The following is a 20,227-nucleotide window of genomic DNA, read 5'->3' on the forward strand; positions in this document are numbered from 1 at the left end:
ATGTAAATTCTTCTGAACGTGGTTTGTGTCAACGAAAAGTGAACATTTTTGAAGATCTCACCTTCATTCCTGGAAATCTCAATATCAGCAAAAAGACCAACTTTGATGATCTGCCAGAGAAGTCCCAAAACCAAGTGAGGTTTTCCTTCTTTGAGGTCCTGTGCACCAATGTTGACCACTGTACAACCAATGGCTGAAGCAGAATTCAGGGCTAGGTTTAGATTTTCCTGAATCACCAAAAAAAAAAAAAGAAAGAAAAAAAAATTACAAATGAGGAAGTACTTTCTAAGTTCCTGTCTACAGGTTATTTGCAAGAAATGGTGGATTCTCACTCCAGTCAGAATGGCAATTACCAAGAATACAAGTAACAATAAATGTTGGCGAGGATGTAGCAGAAAGGTGCACTCGTACATACCAGTGGGACGGCAAACTGGTGCAACCTCTATGGAAAGCAGTATGGAGATTCCTTAGAAAACTTGGAATGGAACCACCATTCGACCCAGTTATCTCACTAACCAGTTTATACCCAAAGGACTTAAAATCAGCATACCAAAGTAACATAGCCACATCAATGTTTATAGCAATTCAATTCACAATAGCCAAGCTATGGAACCAACCTAGGTGCCCTACAACAGCTGAATGGATAAAGAAAATGTGGTATATTTACACAATGAAGTATTACTTAGCCCTAAAGAAGAATGAAATTATAGTATTAGCTGGTAAATAGATGGAACTAGAGAATAACATGCTAAGTGAAATAAGCCAGTCCCCAAAATACCAAAGGCTGTATATTCTGATATGTGAATGCTAACCCACAACAAGGAAGGGTGGGGAGAGGAAGAATAGAAGTTCATTGGCTTAGACAAAGAAGAATGAAGGTAAGGAAGGGAAGTGGGCATAGGAAAGACAGTAGAATGAATCAGACATAGCTTTCCTATATTCATATATGAATATATGACCAGTGTAACTCCACATCATGTACAACCACAAGAATGGGATTCTAATTAGTCTAAGTTATACTACATATATGTATAATATGTCAAACTACACTCTACTGTCATGTATGTCTAAAAAACAAACAAAAAGGGTTCAGTCCCACAAGACTGCACCTCCCCCAATCAAAAAATAATGGATCACATGAATTTCAGATTTTTAAACATAAAGTAATATTTATACAACTAAATTACTACTATTAAAAATCTCATGGTTTTAACTATCATATTTATGTACCAATGAGTTCAAATATGAATCCTTAGGCCATAACTCCTCTAAGCTCCCACTCTAAGTTCTCCCCTATAAACACACTTATATCTACCTGGCTGTTCTTCAAGGACCTTAAATCCAGTAAGTCCAAAATAAGCAAATTTTCTCACCATGCTTTGCTGATCTTCCTTTCATCCTTGTTAAAACCAGTTTTTCCTTCTTTATTTTCTGTCTTGGATCACTGGACCAATTTTCATTCTTTCCTCTTTTCTCCTAAGTCAGAAACCTAAGAGAATCCTTGAGCTTCCTCTCCTCCCATGACCAATCACCTGTTCTGTCAATTCCACTTTCCAAATACCTCTGAAAACTGTCAGTGCCTTTCTTTAACAATTTCCTAACTTCCTAAAGACCATCCGCAGACTTACTCTCTCCAACCCATCCTCCACAATGTCCTGCTTTCAGTTATCCTAGTAAAATATAAAGCTGATAGTGTCCCCAGCTTTGAAATCCTTCATATGTCCCCTGTCACTACCACTGTCTCCTCTACTTTGTTCTGGTTATACAGGTCCTCTGAATTTGCTGTGCCTTCTGCTTGGAACATGCTTTCCCCAAATATACACAGCTGCTTTAAAACTCTGCTCAAATGCACATAACCTGCGAGGTCTCTGATCATCACAGATCTAATCAACAGCATCATCACTGCCCCTGCTGGTACTAGTTACCCGTATTTTACTCCTTTTCGGACATATATTTGTTTCTTGTTATCTCTCTCCCAACTAAGAGTATGGACTCTATAACAACAGGCACTTTGATCTGTTTGATGTGTTTTCTAGTACTGAGGCACATTTTATCTGCTCAGCAAACATTTACTAAATACATGAATGAATGGGTAAGAGTGAAAGAAGGTATGGAGGGAAAGAAGAGATTCATGTTTGAATCCTTAGTGGGGAAATCAAAAACTTTCAGGACTTCACTCTGGCCTCCTTGTATTTCAAATGGTCTATGCTTTGGCCAAGACACTAAGTCCTTTGACCTGTGATGTTTCATTTCCTCAAGTCACATGCTCATTCCTCACCTCAAGCATTTTCTTTCCCTACATCCTCTTCCACACGAAACTAGTCACTCCCTTCCCTATATCATAGTTAAGTTGTAAATATGTGAAAAGAAGGAAGCTATTAATATACTCATATAAATTTTCACTGTTTAAATATAGTTAATGGCATATTGCCTTCGAAATTTCAGTACTCTCAGTTTATTAGTGTTGGGGTAATGATTTTTACTTTTATAAAGTCTCCATTTGGAAGCACTTCTTTTAAAAATGATGTTCAATTAGTTTTCATTTCCAGAAAAATTTTAAAGTAACTCTGAAGATGGATTTTACAGGTGAGTAAACCGAGGCACAGTGGTGGAGCCTGATCAAGGCGGTCTCCAGAGCCCTTCCTTTTAATCACTATGTTGTACTAGCACTCTCATGTGATGGTAGCAATAACAACTATTTAACAAAAGCAACTATGCATAGTCTTCAAAGCACAGTAAATATTTTAGTAGTTTTCTCAAGATATATACTAAAGCAATTTATCTTGCTAGGCTCTGAGTAAATGGTGTTATCTCTTGGGGATCAGTGAGGAGTAATTAAAGGAAGCATTTGGAATTATTTTTGTGGCAATATTCTTTTAAATATAGTTCATCAGAAAGCAGCAGAACCAAAGAATCCCTCAACAACTTTATAATTTCATAAGTAAATAAATATGATAAATATGAAAACACTAAGTAAAGTTAAAATATTCTATGGAAGTCTTAGAAGATTTTTAATAGCTTCAAATGTTTTTAAGTTACCTTAGATCAAAGCAATACAACTTTCATGACATAGCTTCTACAAATTTAGGCTTGACCTCTTTTCTCTCCAGAGAACAAAGGATGTTTGCTCCACTTGTGATTCCCCAGAATGCATCAACAGGGGGAAGAAATTGACTATTACTGGAATCATTTCAGTCTATCTTAGAATAACTCAATTCATATGCCTTGACAATATGAAATGGATTCAAAAAAAGTATGTAACTTCACCAAGCTGATTATAAAAAACCAAAACTTTTGACCACTATTCTCAACTTGGACACCGACAACCAAAACCACACTATTATCTACATTAATATGGTTTTGTAAGCTATTTCCATTGTCTTCACTGTTCCTTCACTGTTCCTTTACTGTTCCTCTGTCTTCATGAGCATAATGTTATTCTTCCAGGAATCTTGAACCAAGATAAAAGATTTGATTGCTCATTGCAGGCTTTGCCTAAAAGACCCATTAGCCTTCCAATGAAAAACATTAGTGGACAACATATACCCTAATATTCTTTCATTCCTCACCTTGAAAACTTCCCCGTGTCACTCTACTTACCAGTCTTGGCTTGTTGTATAGAGTTGCTGACACAACCTGAATCCAGCTCCTCTCGCCACTTCCCTCACGTAGGAAAAACTCACCTTAAATAACAATTCCAATTCCCAAATACTTCCCTCACCTTCTCAGCTCCAAGACATAGCTAAAGTTTTGCAGGTGGTATTTTTCTCTTACTGTAGTGTGTTGGGGATATAAGAGGGAATCATTTTTTGGTAGTGTTTTTTTAAACATTGGCTCTGCACACAAGTATATAAGGTGTCTTACAAGTAATTAATTTAAAGAAAAATTTAAAAAGTTGCAATGTATATCTTTCAAATAAACAGGAGTTTCTATCTGGTAAATAAAAATTTACTGCCCTACTGTTAGTAGGGAATAGGAGAGCTATTATTGTCTAAAGCCACTTCTAAACATCTAAAAAAACAAGAACAGGAGAACTTCATGAAGAGGTTGCTCTCCAAACCTTACCACGGACAACTGCCCTGAGTACCCAGATTTTTTTCTGTTGGTAGGAAAGGTAAGGACAGTGGGAAACCACAAACAAATAGGATATGAGAGAGGTGTTCCTCCCTGTGTTTGTGTCCTAACATGTAACAGGAATACTAACAAAAGAAACAAGGAAACATGGCAGTTTATCTGGATTACCCATCCATTTTCTCCCATCTTTTCTGTGCAATAGTAAACTGACAAAGAAACTGCCCAATTTACCAGGTAGAAAAATTCACACTGTTCTTTTAGATGACTTCTTATATGCCCCTTCTATTTTTTTTTTATTTTTTATACCCCTTCTATTTTTTTAGAAAAAATTTTTAGTTGTTCATAGAACTTTATTTTTACTTATTTATATGTGATGCTAAGAATTGAACCTAGTGCCTCACACATGCTAGGCAAGTACTCCACCACTGAGTTACAACCTTGGCCCATATCCCTTCTATTTTGATTACTTTAACTATCCAAGTCTTCACTAACAGTCTCAAAAATGTACTATAAGGTTTTTTTAACTTCATACCACTTTGCAAATTTCCTTTTCCATAAAGTTTCAATTTCAAATGTATATATATATTTTTCTTATTGTATACAAAGTATATTCACACCATTCATGTTTTCATACATGTACTTAGGGTAATGATGTCCATCACATTCCACCATCTTTTTTACCCCCATGCCCCCTTCTTTCTCCTCCCACCCCTTTGCCCTATCTAGAGTTCATCTAATCTTCACTTGCTCCCCCTCCCAATCCCACTATGAATCAGCCTCCTTATATTAGAGAAAACATTCAGCCTTTGGTTTTGGGGGATTGGCTTACTTCACTTAACATGATATTTTCCAATTCCATCCATTTACCTGCTAATGCCATGATTTTATTCTCTTTTATTGCTGAGTAATACTCCATTGTGTATATATATACCAAATTTTCTTTATACATTCATTTATTGAAGGGCATCTAGGTTGGTTCCACAGATAAGCTGTTGTGAATTGTGCTGCAATAAACATTGATGTGGTTGTGTCCCTGTAGTATGCCGTTTTAAGTCCTTTGGGTATAGACCATGGAGGGGGATAACTGGCTCAAAAGCTGGTTTCATTCTCGATTTTCCAAGGAATCTCCAAAATGTATACACTTTTGTTAATTTTTTTTTAAGTTTTAGTTATATATGGACACAATGCCTTTATTTATTTTTATGTTGTACTAAGATCAAACCCAGTGCCTCACATGTGCTAGGCAAGCACTCTACCACTGAGTCACAACTCTAGCCCCTATCAATGAAATTTAGAGGGCTGTGCTATATACTTATTCAGTTAATAAGAAAGAAGGCATGACTTGTTATTTAGACTTCATCCTTATTTTTACATCACATAACTTCTACTCCATTAGGAATATCCTAAAGAGAATTATAATGTTTTTTTTCCTGTTTAAACTGTAATGCATGCAAGATAAAATTAAGGTCATATATATGTGTACATTTGTATACAATGTACAAACATATGTATTTGGTATGTACGTGAGTATATTCATTGCATTGAACTTTTCTTCTTTCTTTCTTTCTTTTTTCATTTGGTAACGAACAGATTCAACTTCCTATAGCTAGTCTTGTGTTGGTTTCCTGAATTTCTGGATCCTGAAATCACTCTTTTGTTTTGGAGAGTCTTATCTACATAATTAATTGTTCCCAATAATGATATACAAGCACAAGAATGCAGTTCAGTAGTACTCTGGGTAAAGAAAAAAGGTGAGAAAGTCTCCAAGATTAAAAGTCCTCTTCTTTACCTGATCTGCCCTTTTCCCTGCTTTCATAACTACTATGCATTACTTCACCCTTTCCTTATCTTTTTCTTCTTTCATGTATCACATGAATATATATATACCACATAAATCTACCATCAAAAAGTGAAAAACATTATTAACACAATCTTACAATCTTCAACAAATGAATTAGGCTTCTTTGGGATAAAATTCCATGTGAAATTAGTAATTTTATAACAAATCTATTATTCCCTGAGTTCTGAAATCCTGAACAAACAAGACAGAGTTAATATCCATGGTAACACTTTCCCCTTCTCAAAATTCTCAGCCTTTTTTCATTCTATATTAGCACTCTCTTTCAAGCATCGTAAAAGCTTAGGCTACCAAAAGAATTCTATCTCTAAAAATAAAGGAACAATACTTAACCCCTCAGATCCATTCTGTAGCTACTGCAAAATATTTACAGAATATTTTTCTTTGTTTTTTCAATGCACTGCATACATGTACTAAAATTAAAATCAAATTAAGTTTATAAAAAAGTAAGAAATGTTGTACTTCATATTCATATTGTATTTCATATTGTACACGTTGTACTTCATATTCAGTGCCATAAAAATGTATGTGACACATGTATTCTAAAAATAAGAGGGATATGAATATTTTCAATAATTACAGCTATTAGCTGAAGAGAAGATTCTAGCACAATATGATCTGGCAACTGAAATTAGAAATGGGCTTCTTTAAAAATGGTAGTTTTTACTAGGGATATGCAACATTATTGGCCTACTGGCAAGTGAGAAATCAATAAAGCCATGTAGTCAACATCTAGTTTTATACTTCTCAAGAATAACAGGAAGAGGGAACCCCTAGAATAGTTTAAGACTAAGTATGTACCACTGACCTGAGGTCCTAGCTTCCAAAAGAAGAAATCTAACAATTTGAGCAAAATCAAGTTTTGTACTTGCCAAGTGAAGAAACCGATTAGCATTAATTCAATTTTAATAATTTTGTTGTGACCACACATTAAATAGTTGCTGTTGCTACCACCACATAAGAGTGGCAGTACAACATGATGATTAAGAGGAAGAGCTCTGGAGACCACTAGGATCATACCTTGGCTCTGCCACAGTGTGCCTGTCAGTGACCGTTATCTCATCAACAAATTCATGTACATGTCTACTATAAGGTTACAGGAAGGAGTAAATGGGATAATTCACATGGTGTGTTTAGAATAACAACTGGTACCTAGTAAGTACTCAGTAAATTTTAATATCCACCCATTTATGTAGACATTTTGAGGGAAAAATTATAATTACAAATTTCTGGATTTCAACAAGATCTGTATAGAAAAGCTGAGTACAGAAGAATCTAGCACAAAAAGAATAAAAATTGTGTGATACGCTAAAACTTTGCAGTGCTGTTTTTACAAGCAGCCAACAAGATCTCTGGCATCAGGGTTTGGGGTGTACCTCAGTGGCAAAGGGCTTGCCTAGCATGCACGAGGCCATGGGTTCAAGCTCCAGAACCACAGGGGAAAAAAAAAAAAAAAAAGAAAAACTAGTAACAAGTAATCATTAACAATTTCATTATTACAATAACATAAGTTGAATACTATAAACTTAAAGTAACTTAAAGACAGTTACCTGAAATACTTAGAATCTTTTTTTTTTTTAGTTGTAGATAGACATAATACCTTTATTTTTTATTTATTTATCTTCATGTAGTGTTGAGGATCAAACCTAGGGCCTCACAAGTGCCACTCTACCACTGAGCTACAACCCTGGCCCTGAAGTACTTAGAATCTTAATTCTACTTATTACCAAATGCAGCTGAGTTTTTATTTAATAAAAACCAAGTTTTTATAAGAAAACAATTATATTAAATCAAAAGTTTTACCGGGGCCCAATTATCCATTAATAAAAACCTTATAATTTATACGTAGTTTAAACGATAGTAACATATTACTAGCAAAGGACAAATACTTACAGAAACAGTAAAAGGAGTGAGCTTTTTCTTATTAATGGCTCTTTCATCAATTGTATCTGGTTCAGATAAGTTGATCATTTTGCTAAAGGAAAGGGAATAATTTAGTTTAAAATTCCAGAATTTTTTTAATTTTTCAAGTAACCATAATAGTTAAATTTTGAAGATAATAGTTAATTTCTTTAAATTGTTTATAATCATATCAGTTTTTAAAATCTAAGAAATATTTCCTATCTTAAAATATATCATTGCTGTAATCTTAGCATTTACTCCCAATTATTTTAACCATCTTGCATTTTCTTTTTGTGACTCTTTATTTTACTTAATGATCAATATTTCATGTAAACAAATTCTCAAGAAGCCAGTGCTCCATGAAATAGTATCAAGATTATTAAAATCACTGTTATTGCAGAAAGACAAGGAGCCAGGAACTTTGTCTTTCTAGGACTTCAACAATTCAGACATCTTTAAAGAAATAATATGAGTGTTGTCTGTTTCTTTTAGAATATATTTAATTTACACTAGGAAATTCTCCAAAGGCCAGAGGAAGAGATCAGAATTGCAGGCAGAGGTTGAGGTATATATTTCACAAAATGACCTAAACATTAATAACTCATACTTATGGATAGGAGTTGGTATTTTTTAAAGTAAATATACAGAAAAAAAAACTAAAGAAAATGTGCCAAGATGTTAATAATTGTTAACAATGGGTGGTAAGAATATTTCTGAATGGCTATTTGCTTCCTTGGAAGTTCTTGGTATTTCATAGAGTTAAAAAAAAAAACTTTGTATAAAGAAGTATGCTGGGAATACAAAACACACTTAGAAGGTTTATGGTATATGAACAGAATAGACTAAAGATCCAAGATCAATTTAAAACATTATTTTCATTTATATACAACTAAAATGTACCTTCCTTTTACATCTGATCATCTTCCTGTCCCAGTGAATAGTCAATACTTCCTTATCAGGAAAAAAAATTGTGACAATGTAAACATTTTAAAATGCATCTAAGTATCAACTCAAAACTTCCCTGGATTACTATGATAACAGGAAAATAAGGGACTGCATGGAAAATGTCAGAAAACATATAGTACTTAATTTTCTATGCAGTACAAATCCTACAAGACCTGCAAGTACCCACTAATTCCAAAAGAACACAGATTTGCTGAATTGTAGTTGTCATGGAATGCTCATCAATAGGGACAGTTAAGAACAATCTCCTGTAACTAGACACTCTACTCACCAGAGAAGGATGCCATCTGCAAGAGATGTGAAAAGGCTGTCATCGTTGGGATTCATAGGTATAAGATGCTTACAGTCAGGGTCATTCTCTAGGGCTTTGTTTATCCAATTAACAAAAGCCACTTTTTCTTCCTCTGGAAACAGAAAATTTTGATAGGCAAAGCACATTTTACAAAGTTTATCAAACACTACAAAAACATACTTTTTAATTTATGCTTAAAGATATCAGATGACTATTAATAAAATTCTACTAAGACACTAAATGTTGAAGAAAGGGATAAAGGGAAATTCATTCTACTTTTTCATCCAAAATATTAGCACAGAAGGTAGGAAGGTGTATATCTTAAAAGAGCATGACATTTGATTTGATTCTAAAATCTTTCCAAATATGTATTGTTTCTGAAACCTAATGAATCAGCAGCAAAATGTCAGAGGTCAAATACAGATATAGACACAGACAGATACTTAAATAGGGGGGAAAACCCACAAAGATCCATGACAATAAATTCTACCCCCTAAAAAAGATTTTTGGCTTACAAAATAAATACTAAATTCAATCAAGATTTGTTTGCGCTGGAGATGTAGTTCAGTTGTATAACTCTTGTTTAGCATGAGTAAGGCCCTGGGTTGGATCCCCAGCACCAAAAAACGGAAGGAGAGGACAGGGGGTTATTCAAATGAATAAAACAGCTCCATTTCTGTGAAATCTTTACCATAAGAAAATTAATTGTCACAAATCTAGATACCAGCACTCTCTTAGTCATCTTCATCATTGATTTCTCAATACATGGCTTATAGTATGGGTACATTAATCCTCAGAAAGTGCTGTTGTGCTATTTAATAAGGAAAATAGGAAGGAACTTGAAGTAAAAATGTTCTACAGCTTTATTATTATTCTGTAAATATAAATTATTTAACAATATAAATCCTCAAAGTGATTAATCTCTCTTTCCATCAGAGTTAGCAGAATTAGGTAATTTTTCTAAGGGTATATCTGGCAGGTACCCTCAAAATTTAATCCACCATCTATATAGTCAGTAAAAACATAAAAAAATCATCAGTATTTCTCCTTTGTACATATACTCATGTGCCTTCTTATCTACTTGTCCCACCATGAGTATCTCCTTAGAAGGACTCAAGAGTCTAGGGATTTAGAGATCACTAAGACACTATACCTACCATCAAGAGATTTTAGTGTAATGATAAAACAAATATCCAAAGAAATGACACATAAGGGAAATATATACACCACATATACATGCAATGTTTTAAAAGTTTGAAGAAGGAAATAATCACTTGTGTTTGTATTGATCAATAAAGATTTACAGAGCTGCATGCAAGGCGCTTGCCTGTAGTCTCCACTCTCCAGGAAACTGAGGTGAGAGACCAGCCTGGGCAGTGAGATCATCTCAAAACAAACAGCAACAAAACAAAAAATTTTACAGAGAAGGCACTATTTGAAAGGAAGGCTATCAGCAGGTAAAAATGGGCAGAGAAAGGGAAAATGTTCCAGGTAGAGGAATAAGAAATGACACACTGCAATGGCTTTTATTTTATTTTTGCCATAGAGGGGACAGTTTATAAATGAGCAACATCCTCAGCTCTTTTTCATTGTTTACTTTCAGATAAGGTCTTGCTAAGTTGCCAAGGCTGGCCTCAAACTTGTTATCATGACTCAGCCACCTGAAGTGCTAAAATTATAGGCCTGCACCACTGGGCCCTGCTAAGATGGCTGTAATTTTTTTTAAATGGACAATAACAAGTGTTGATACAGATGTGAAAAACTAGAAACCTCATATGTGGCTAGAGGAAATGGAAAACAGTACAGCCACTTTGAAAAACAGTTTGCCAATTCTTTAAAAATATTAAACAGAGATATCAAAAGATCCACAATTCCACTCCTAGGCAGATACTTAGGAGAACTGAAAGCACATATCCACACACACACACAAAAAAAAACACATACATGAGTGTTCACACAGCATTATTCATAATGGTCAAAAACTGAGAACAACCCAAACGTCTATAAACTCATGAAAGGATGAACAAAATGTAATTTTATCCTCAGAATGGAATGTTCAGCAGTAAAAAGGAATGAAGTATGATATATGCTATAACACAGATGAACCTTGAAAAATGCTAGTGAAGAAATGCCTATCAATGGAAAGGCCACTGCAATAATTCTATTTATATGAAACTTCCAGAAGAGGCAAATCTATAGGAACACAAAGTGGGGTGATGGTTGCAGAAGCTTCAGAGAGGGGGAAATGAGGAACAACTGCTGAGGATCTTGGGGTTTATCCCTCTGTAATGAAAATATTCTGAAATGAAGTATGATGATAATTGTACAATTCTGAATATACTAAAAATTCTGAATTATATAATTTAAAAGGGTGAATTTCTCAATATCACCATTATATCTCATTAAAGCTGTTTTTTTAAAAAGCCATGTATGTTCTATATCTTTTTCTACATAATAGGTGGAGGTATTTATCTATTAAAAGTCATCAAGTTGGGCTGGGGTTGCAGTTCAGTGGTAGAGCACTTGCCTTGCACATGTGAGGCACTGAGTTCGATCCTCAGCACCACATAAAAATAAATAAATAAAATAAAGGTATTATGTCTGTGTACAACTAAAAAATTTTTTTAAAGTCATCAAGTTAAGAAAAGTCTACTTTATGCACTTTACTATTTATATCTCAATAAACAGGTAAAAAAAATCTGTGGTGACAGATATCATAGAAGTCTTTATCTCTGGGGAGAAATAGCTACTATTAGGGGCATGAGAAAGCCACACAGGATGATGGAAATATTCAATATAATGATCTGGCAGGAAGCCACACAGATATATACACATGTAGAACATTTTTGAGATATGTATTTACAATTATAGCACTTGGCTGAATGCATATTTTACCTCAATGTTTTTTGTTTTCTTTTTAAAATATAGTCATTTCAGTAGAATGGACAAGCCAAAGTTGAGGTAAAAGGTTAATACCTTTCTGGCATGGTGGTGCACTATAATCCCACTATTCAGGAGGCTGAGGCAGGAGGATCACAAGTTCAAGGCCAGCCTGGGCAATTTAATAAGATCCTGGGCAATTTAAAAAGATCCTATCTCAAAACAAAATAAAAAGGACAGTGGGTGCAGCTAAGTACTAGTAGGCATGTGCTAGGCCCTGGGTTCAATCCCCTGTGCCACAAAACAAAGAAACAACAAAAGTGGAGGTATCAGTTACAGACTAATTCCTTTACCACTAATTCCCTAGTGGGAAATGGCTAAGAAAAAATACAATGGATAGGTGAAATCTGAAAGAGGAAAATCCAATTAGAAAGGAAGAGGATCGAGAGGACAAATAACAAATTCCTTTATTCAAAGGAAAAATGTTACAAAGAATTTTATCAAAAGCATAGTTCTAATTATGTTCATATGAATAAAAAGGAACTTGGCCAAGGGTTCTTAGACATCTTAACCCTGAGAAGTAAGCTTAACATGGGCCAAGACTCCTCACCATAAGAGTTAAAATGACTGGATTTCCCACTGGGCAACAATCCAGTGGTTCTATCAGATCAAGGAAATCAGGTGCCATGCTCTCTAGTCGCTTGGTTGCTTGATTTAAAAAAAAAAAAAAAGTCAAAAAGCTCAGCTTTTGGAAAATAGAAGGGGGAAAAATCCTTTTTTTTATTTTATTTTTTTATTTTTATTTTTTTTATTGGTTATTCAAAACATTACAAAGATTGCAGAATCACATCGGTTACACATCCACATTTATGGGAAAAAATCCTTAAAATAAGCCTTTCCACCATTCCTCAACCAGTTCTAAAAGTAAAGCCACCTTTCTAGTCAGGATGAAAAATCCATTCAAAAGTCATGATAAAATATAGCCAGTGCTCAAACATAAACAACTTTCATTCTGTTGTTTTCGACGTCTGTTGTCTCTCTGATGCCCACTGAACCTGACAACATGGTTGGAATTCGTTGATATCAGTGATTCTAGGATATTTTCATTTTGACATCTCTAACATTGAGATATATTTTAAATTTGAAGTCACAGCATAATTTAGTCTGGAGGAAGGTTTTTCCCCTCAATGATAGACAAAATAATGGTATGAATTACAACAAATGGCATCTTAGTTTTGTTGAAGTGTGGCACTTACTGAATCAATGCCTGAAAGATGGGATTTGGGGTGGTTGTTACCTGAGTAAGAATGCTGTGTGCCCTCGCTGGAAATGGATGAAGTTCCCCCAATAGCAGTAATCCCTTCCCTCTTGTTAATTATTTTTCGGAATGTTTTGCTGATATCTTTGCTTTTTAATTCTTGCATTAGCTAGAATGGAAAACAAGCAAAATTGAGAATCAGATAATCATAAAAATCTGGTGAAATAAAAGATGTTTATTTGAAATGACACAAAAATAAATATGAATCAAGTGTTTTCATACTGAATGCTTGTGAACAAAGAACTTTCATGTCATTTTATCAATAACAAAAAATGAATAAATGTCTGCCCCCCTGCCAATCACTGGAACAAGTCAAAACTAAGCTTTAATTGAACACACCGAAATTATTCTTCTGGATTTGCCATGATCTTTTGTACTGAAAATCTAAAAAATAACTAACCACATGATAAATATTTTTAAATTCCTTAATGCAGGCATTTTCCTACCTAAATATTCCAAGTGAATACATGTTAAAGTAAACATGTCAGCTATTGCAGGAAATAACAGGCTTATAGAAACTCCCTCTCCTCATCTCTCTTATTGGAAAATTCAGAGATTGGAGAAGCTGACATTTCTCCACGTAGCAGCCAGTGATTTGCTGTTGTTAATGCAAATCTAATCATGTCAACTCATAATCTTCCTTCCCTTAACTTCCTGTTGTTAGGATAAAAACCAATATTCTACAAGGACGTCTTGTTTCCTTAAATAGATCCTGAAGTTCACAGTCACAAACATACCCACTGTTATCAATATCTGCCAAGATAGATTAAGAGCTGTCATGACCTGATCTGAGTTTTCTAGCTATGTTCCTTATCCATACTACCTCAGCTGCAGCATACTATCCCTTTATTCAATTGCTTGAGAGTAACCACAGGGCCTCTACACATGTGGTCACCTCTACCTCCCAACAGCCTTTTTCTATTTATCTTTCTTCAGATCTCAGCTGGGTCTTCACAGAGATACCTTTCCTGAGACCCTGAGTTTTCCAGCCTCCCCTCAAAGTTCAATTCCTTTTACTTACAAACTCTCATGGAACATGTACCACACTGTTCATAGCAATTATCATAGTTGATATCATTTATCTAGTTGTGTGATATTCTGCATTCCCCACCACATGTAAACTCCATGAAAACAAGGACCATGTCTCTTTTTGCTCATCCCATTATTCACAGTGCCAAGAGCTCAAATGAGGAATGCAAAACCAGATCATTTATATTTCATAAGTATTTATTTAATTATATTAATGGATAATAAAAAATAATTCAATATAGTTATTGTAGGACATGAACAACTACTAAACCTGACTTCCATTCAGTGATATTTTCCTTTTTTTTTTTTAGTTGTTGACAGACCTTCATTTTATTTATGCACAGTGCTGAGAATCGAACCCAGTGCCTCACGCATGGTAAGCAAGTGCTCTACTACCGAGCTACAGCCCCAACCCCTTTCCTTTGCTTTTTGAAATTTTAATGAAAATTATTTTTACAATAATAATTATTAGTAGTGTTACCATCATTTAAAAATGTTGATTTTCTGGCCTCTCCAGCTAGATCTAACTAAAGCTAGCAATGACATTTTTAAAATTCTGCTTGAAGTAAAATGAATAATGACTAGGAGAGAATTAGATTACTTACTGACACAAACTCTTCAAAACTGATTTTGCCATCTTTGTTGTTGTCAGCAACTGCCAGAATTTTCTCCACAATCTCGCGTACCTTGTAGCCAGGAAGAGGAAGGCTTGCTTCCTTAAATAGGTCCTGAAGTTCATAGTCACTAACATACCCACTGTTATCAATATCTGCAAAGATATATTTAGAGCTGTCAAATATCATTTGTGCTGCTGAAGACGAATACTTAGAAAGCCACTTGGAGGATTCACAGGCATACATACATACCCGTATAGTTGCACCTGAACTGTACAGGGTATCAAAACACTCACATTTAAATGAGGTTCATCTGTATAGAACCGGGTTCCCTACATGTATTTTAAGTGTATGGTATAGACAGTGCCTAGATGGGAAACTCAGTTTAAAACATGACTAAATTTCAAAGAAATAAGCTGGGAAGTCTCAGATATCTAATATATACATATATATCTAATATATATATCAGCATGACCAAGAGGGAACACCCATCCAGACTTTAACTTAATAGAATTTACAAAATGAATCTGCTGGCCCCACAATGCACATAAAATAGGTACATTATGTAAAATATACCTCAAGTATTTTTGTTTTACATTTCACTAGGTGGCAGTTCATTTCATTTGTCAATAATTCACTGTCTTCATTATGTATTTATGATACCATTATGTATGCTGAATCATGTCTGATGTCACTATGAGATCGGGTTGTCAAGATATTTCACACCCATATTTGGACTTTGGAAGCAAGTTTCCAGGTGTTTTCACATTATCACTGAGATCTCTTTCCTGTGTTTTCCTAGCGACTGGAGAACACTTTTGATTCAGAACAAAGGCAACACAAAACACTTATATCCAAAGTTGGCTACAGAGCTTTGGACTGTTTTGCTTGTTGCCTGGGTCCACCTTGTACAGGCCCTCTTTGTACATCTGGCAATAGCTGCTTTGTTATCCATATTTTTTTTCTTCCCAATAAAAGAGCTCTCATCACTGTAACTGAATTAATGATATGGCCAAGTACTTATCTTTAAAACTCAAATATGAGAGTTTTAGAATACTCCTCAGAATGATAAACTAAACTAGAATCACCAGTAACCAATATAGTGCTATAATCCCAAGGCAGCTAGGAAGCTAAATTGCTTGGTATTGTAATAATGCTGCTTTCTTTGTATTTAGAAGCAAAACTTCATTATTAGTACAGCAGGAGTTCAGAATTGCTTCCCATAATTCTGAAGTTTATAAATAGACCACATTGACTTATTGCTATCCCAGCACTATAGTGGGAGATATTGAAAAATAAAAAAAGATTGAGGAAGTTATTTACCTCCCAACAATCATGCTGAACTAAAATGAACAGTAAGGACACACAGCTCTGAAGACGGACAAGTCTGGGTGCTCAAATGCCAGCTCCATCCCTACAGCTTCTGCAGTTTTGGTGTGATATTACAAGAACTAATAGATACCATTTAGTAAGCACATATTCTGGGCCAAATTATTTACTAAGAACATGACTTACCTTATCTTATGGTTATTTAACCATAAGATCATGACTTTAAAAGAAACAAGACTTTCTTCCAAGTAACAACAGCAAACAACCTGATTCAAAAATAAGCAAATACAGCCAGGCACAGTGGTGCATACCTGTAATCCCAACAGCTCGGGAGGCTGAGGCAGGAGGATCACAAGTTCAAAGCCAACCTTAGCAAAGCAACTAATTGAGACCATGTCTCTAAATAAAGTACAAAATAGGGCTGGGGATGTGGCTCAGTGGTCAAGTGCCCCTGAGTTCAATCCAAGGTACCCCCCCCCCAAAAAAAGAAAGAAACAAATGGCCAATAAGCACATGAAAATATTGCTAATTCTTAGGGAAATATGAGCACAAACCACAATGAAATTTCACTTCACATCCCTGAGAGTAGCTATTATGAGGTAAAATAAAATACCACTGCCACCAATAAGAACAACAATAAAAAACAAGTGTAGGTGAGGATATGAAAAAATTAGAACACTTGGACACTGCTGGTGGGAATATAAAACGGTGAAACTACTATGGAAAATAATATGATATTTCCCCAAAATATGATATTTCCCATATGGTTCTACTTCTGGGTATAACTCAAGAGCCTTGGAAGCAGAGATTCACACAAATATCTGAATAACTGTGTTCACAGCAGCACTATTCACCATAGCCAAAACATAGACCCAAACCAAATGGTATCAGTTAATGAATGGATAAGAAAAAGTTATATATAGATATACATGATAAAATATTTTTTAGCCATAAAAGGTAGGAAATTCTGATACACACTATATAGATGAACCTGGAAGACATCAAGATAAGTGAAATAAGCCAGTCACAAAAAGACAAATATTATATGATTCCACTTAGAGGAAGTACCCAGGGCAGTAAAATTCATCCAGCCAGAAAGAATGTTATTTACCAGGGACTAAGGGAGAATAAAATGGGGAATTATTATTTACTAGTTCTAGAGTTTTAGCATGGGAAGATGAAGAGTTTCAGAAAAGGATGGTGATGACATATACAAAATAATGTGAATATACTTAATGCCACTAAACTATACACTACAAATACAGTGGTAAATTTGATTACATTTATTTTACCATGAATGTAAAAAGAAAACAAAAGAAACAAGACTTAGAAATATTTTAACTCCCCACTTTCTCCAGTGGTCCCCAAATCCTCCATCTAATAAGGTTGGATGGGTGTGTCCTTCTGTATCTGAAAGAACTCCTAATGTTCAAGTTAGCAAGGGCTTGCCGAGTGCATGAGTCACAGTTTACCTTGTAAATAAAGTCAGCAAATACATATTCTTGTAGTGTCGGCAGCTCCCTCACACAGAACAAAACACTCTGCTGTCAGAGTTATTCCATTAGTGAACTGCTTATTCAAAATATTATTAAATAAATATTGTAAGATTATATGTCCATGAGTCATAAAGGTTAAGTTGGTGTGTTAAAGAAAGAACATAGATTACTAATTCATTCATTTCACTAAGACCCAGGTAGCTCTTTATTTATACCTATAAAATAACTAGAATACCAAGCTAGGAGATGCATGTTTATTATCTTTTCTGTTTCAGTACCTGCAATAAACAGAACTTTTCAATAACTGCCCACTTTGTGTCTTGAAATGATTCTGGGCATTTATACAATACTGCATAAAACTTATTATTAATAATTTTCTAGGAATCATAACCTATTTATGCAGTGTGCTAATGACAAATATGCCATCACCAGGAAGAAGGAGAAGAGCCCAGAGAATTATAGAATCTGCTTTATTTCACAGTAATGATTTGTGAATCATGAGGTTTTACTTTTTATTTTTAAAGAACTTTGCTTATTAAAATAAAATCTCTTTTCTTTGTATTGCTTTCTAAAATTCATCCTGCATTGCATTTCACCTACATTAATTTTAGTCATTACTCACTACGATGATGAGAAATCTAGGAGCAAGACTAACTGTGATCATTATATCCTCCCTGGTGCACCCTCTGACTCGGATTTTCCTGGAGTGCTTCATTGCCTAAGGGAAAATGTCTGTTGGGGAGGGGGCTGAGATGGCATCTCTATCCCAAAGTCTATTCGTGGTGCTCAACTTTCTGTTGCATGTATTTGTAGACTAAGGCAAAAAAAAATGGTATTTATGTTGTCCTCTTTGTTTACCAAAAGTTATCTAAGAAGAAAATGCAGAAGTATTGAGATCCAACCAAGTATGAAGAAAAATTGGGCTGTTGGGCTGGGGTTGTGGCTCAGTGATAGAGCAATTCCCTAGCACATGTGAGGAGCTGGGTTCAATCCTCAGACCACATAAAAATAAATAAATAAAATAAAGGCACTCTGTCCATCTACAAATAAAAATGTATTTTTTAAAAAATAAAAATAAAAAGTTGTCAAGATGTCCATGTCATAAAGACAAAACAGTGGCTTTTTAAAAAGCAAAAGAAGAAAAACAAGACATACAGCCTTTAAAAACAATACTAAAATTCTTTAAATTATGTGTGAGAAGGAAAATAAGGCATATGACCTTTAAAAACAACACTAGATTTTCCAAATATGCTGCATGCAGTCAAGAAGTGTCACTACTGCTAGTGACAAAGACGTGAAGGACAGAGTTCAGTTTATACACAAGGAAGTGTTTCTATGTTTTTTTCACTGTAATGAGGATACCAGTTAAGCATATTCAGTTACACTGTCATTCATTAACCTAGATTATGCTATGCAAAGAAGTGATCTAAGAATTCAAAGTCCATTTCATCTAGAAATTCAAGCCAGTCTTTATTTTATCTCTCAGAATGAAAGAATCCAGTGAAACCTTGATAGAGAGGGGCGGAAAAGGAATAAACCTGGGATCACTAGTGAAAAAAGAAGAAATAAAACGTACTATTCTGCTACTGAAATCTGACATCAGGCAGAACAGTCACAGCACATTTCCTCTTCCTCAAGCATACCTATTTTATTAAATGCTTCTTGCAGTTCTTCAAGCTCCTCCCGAGAGATGGTAGTGGTACTGTTTTCCATCTTTGGACAGGAAAGACTACTTCAGGACTTTTTATCTAGAAAAAGCAAATAATGAAAAGAATATTAGCCCTTTGGAAGCATTTAAGCAATATAAGGTACAGAGGGAGGACACAAGAAGGGAGGGTATAAGAAATCATCCATAAGGTCTGGCTGACAAGGAACAAAGGGAGCAGGTAGGTCTCCCAGCAACCCCTTCCCAGACAAGCCTGCAAACAGTAACCTAGACACAAATAGGGACGCACATTCTTCACACCCTCTGCTTTCACAGGGTACAAAAGTTTCTCGATAGTATCTATAATTTTCATTTATATTTTATCCTACTAATTCAGCAAAATCAGCATTTCGAGTTTGAGAAAAGTATAACATTTATAAATGTAAAGGATGAGATCAGAAAGGAAGCTGTGAAGAAATGAATAATGTCCACAAAAAGGGTAAAGGAGGTTCGAGTCTGTTCCCCTAAGGCTGGCGTTTGTGGTTTGAAATGTTTAGCTTTAAAATAATCCAGACTCTGCCACATCCTTTTGCCTTCCTGTGTTAGGCCTTTCCCAGGGCAGCGGGGCCCTTCTTACTGAGCAGGCAAGACAAACTCAGGGGGGAAAAAAAATCTGTAATATGAGGCTGTAAGAAAGTAAGAAGGTGGCGTTCCTCATAGAGAGTAATTGCTAACAAATGCCCCAAACTGAACATTTAAAGCCTCATAATTCTACTATCCAGAAATATAACCTAATATCTTTCTGCTATCTTTCTTTCTGGTTTACT

At 34.9% G+C, this 20,227-nt stretch overlaps 1 protein-coding gene across 1 annotated transcript in view; it reads right to left on the reverse strand.

The window, feature by feature from the left end:
• Pls1 (plastin 1) overlaps positions 1-19,468 on the reverse strand; it is a 47,666-nt gene extending 28,198 nt beyond the window's left edge. Inside the window, exons 1-6 of the mRNA XM_076868159.2 lie at positions 19,399-19,468; positions 14,922-15,085; positions 13,267-13,396; positions 9,069-9,201; positions 7,826-7,907; positions 62-227 (exon numbers count right to left, since the gene is read on the reverse strand). Of these exons, the coding sequence (XP_076724274.1) occupies positions 62-227; positions 7,826-7,907; positions 9,069-9,201; positions 13,267-13,396; positions 14,922-15,085; positions 19,399-19,468 (745 nt within the window). The remainder of the gene's footprint in view (positions 1-61; positions 228-7,825; positions 7,908-9,068; positions 9,202-13,266; positions 13,397-14,921; positions 15,086-19,398) is intronic.
• Between the last annotated feature and the right edge of the window lie 759 nt (positions 19,469-20,227).

This window comes from Callospermophilus lateralis, chromosome 10, assembly GCF_048772815.1.
Source record: "Callospermophilus lateralis isolate mCalLat2 chromosome 10, mCalLat2.hap1, whole genome shotgun sequence".
Lineage (NCBI taxonomy): Eukaryota > Metazoa > Chordata > Mammalia > Rodentia > Sciuridae > Callospermophilus > Callospermophilus lateralis.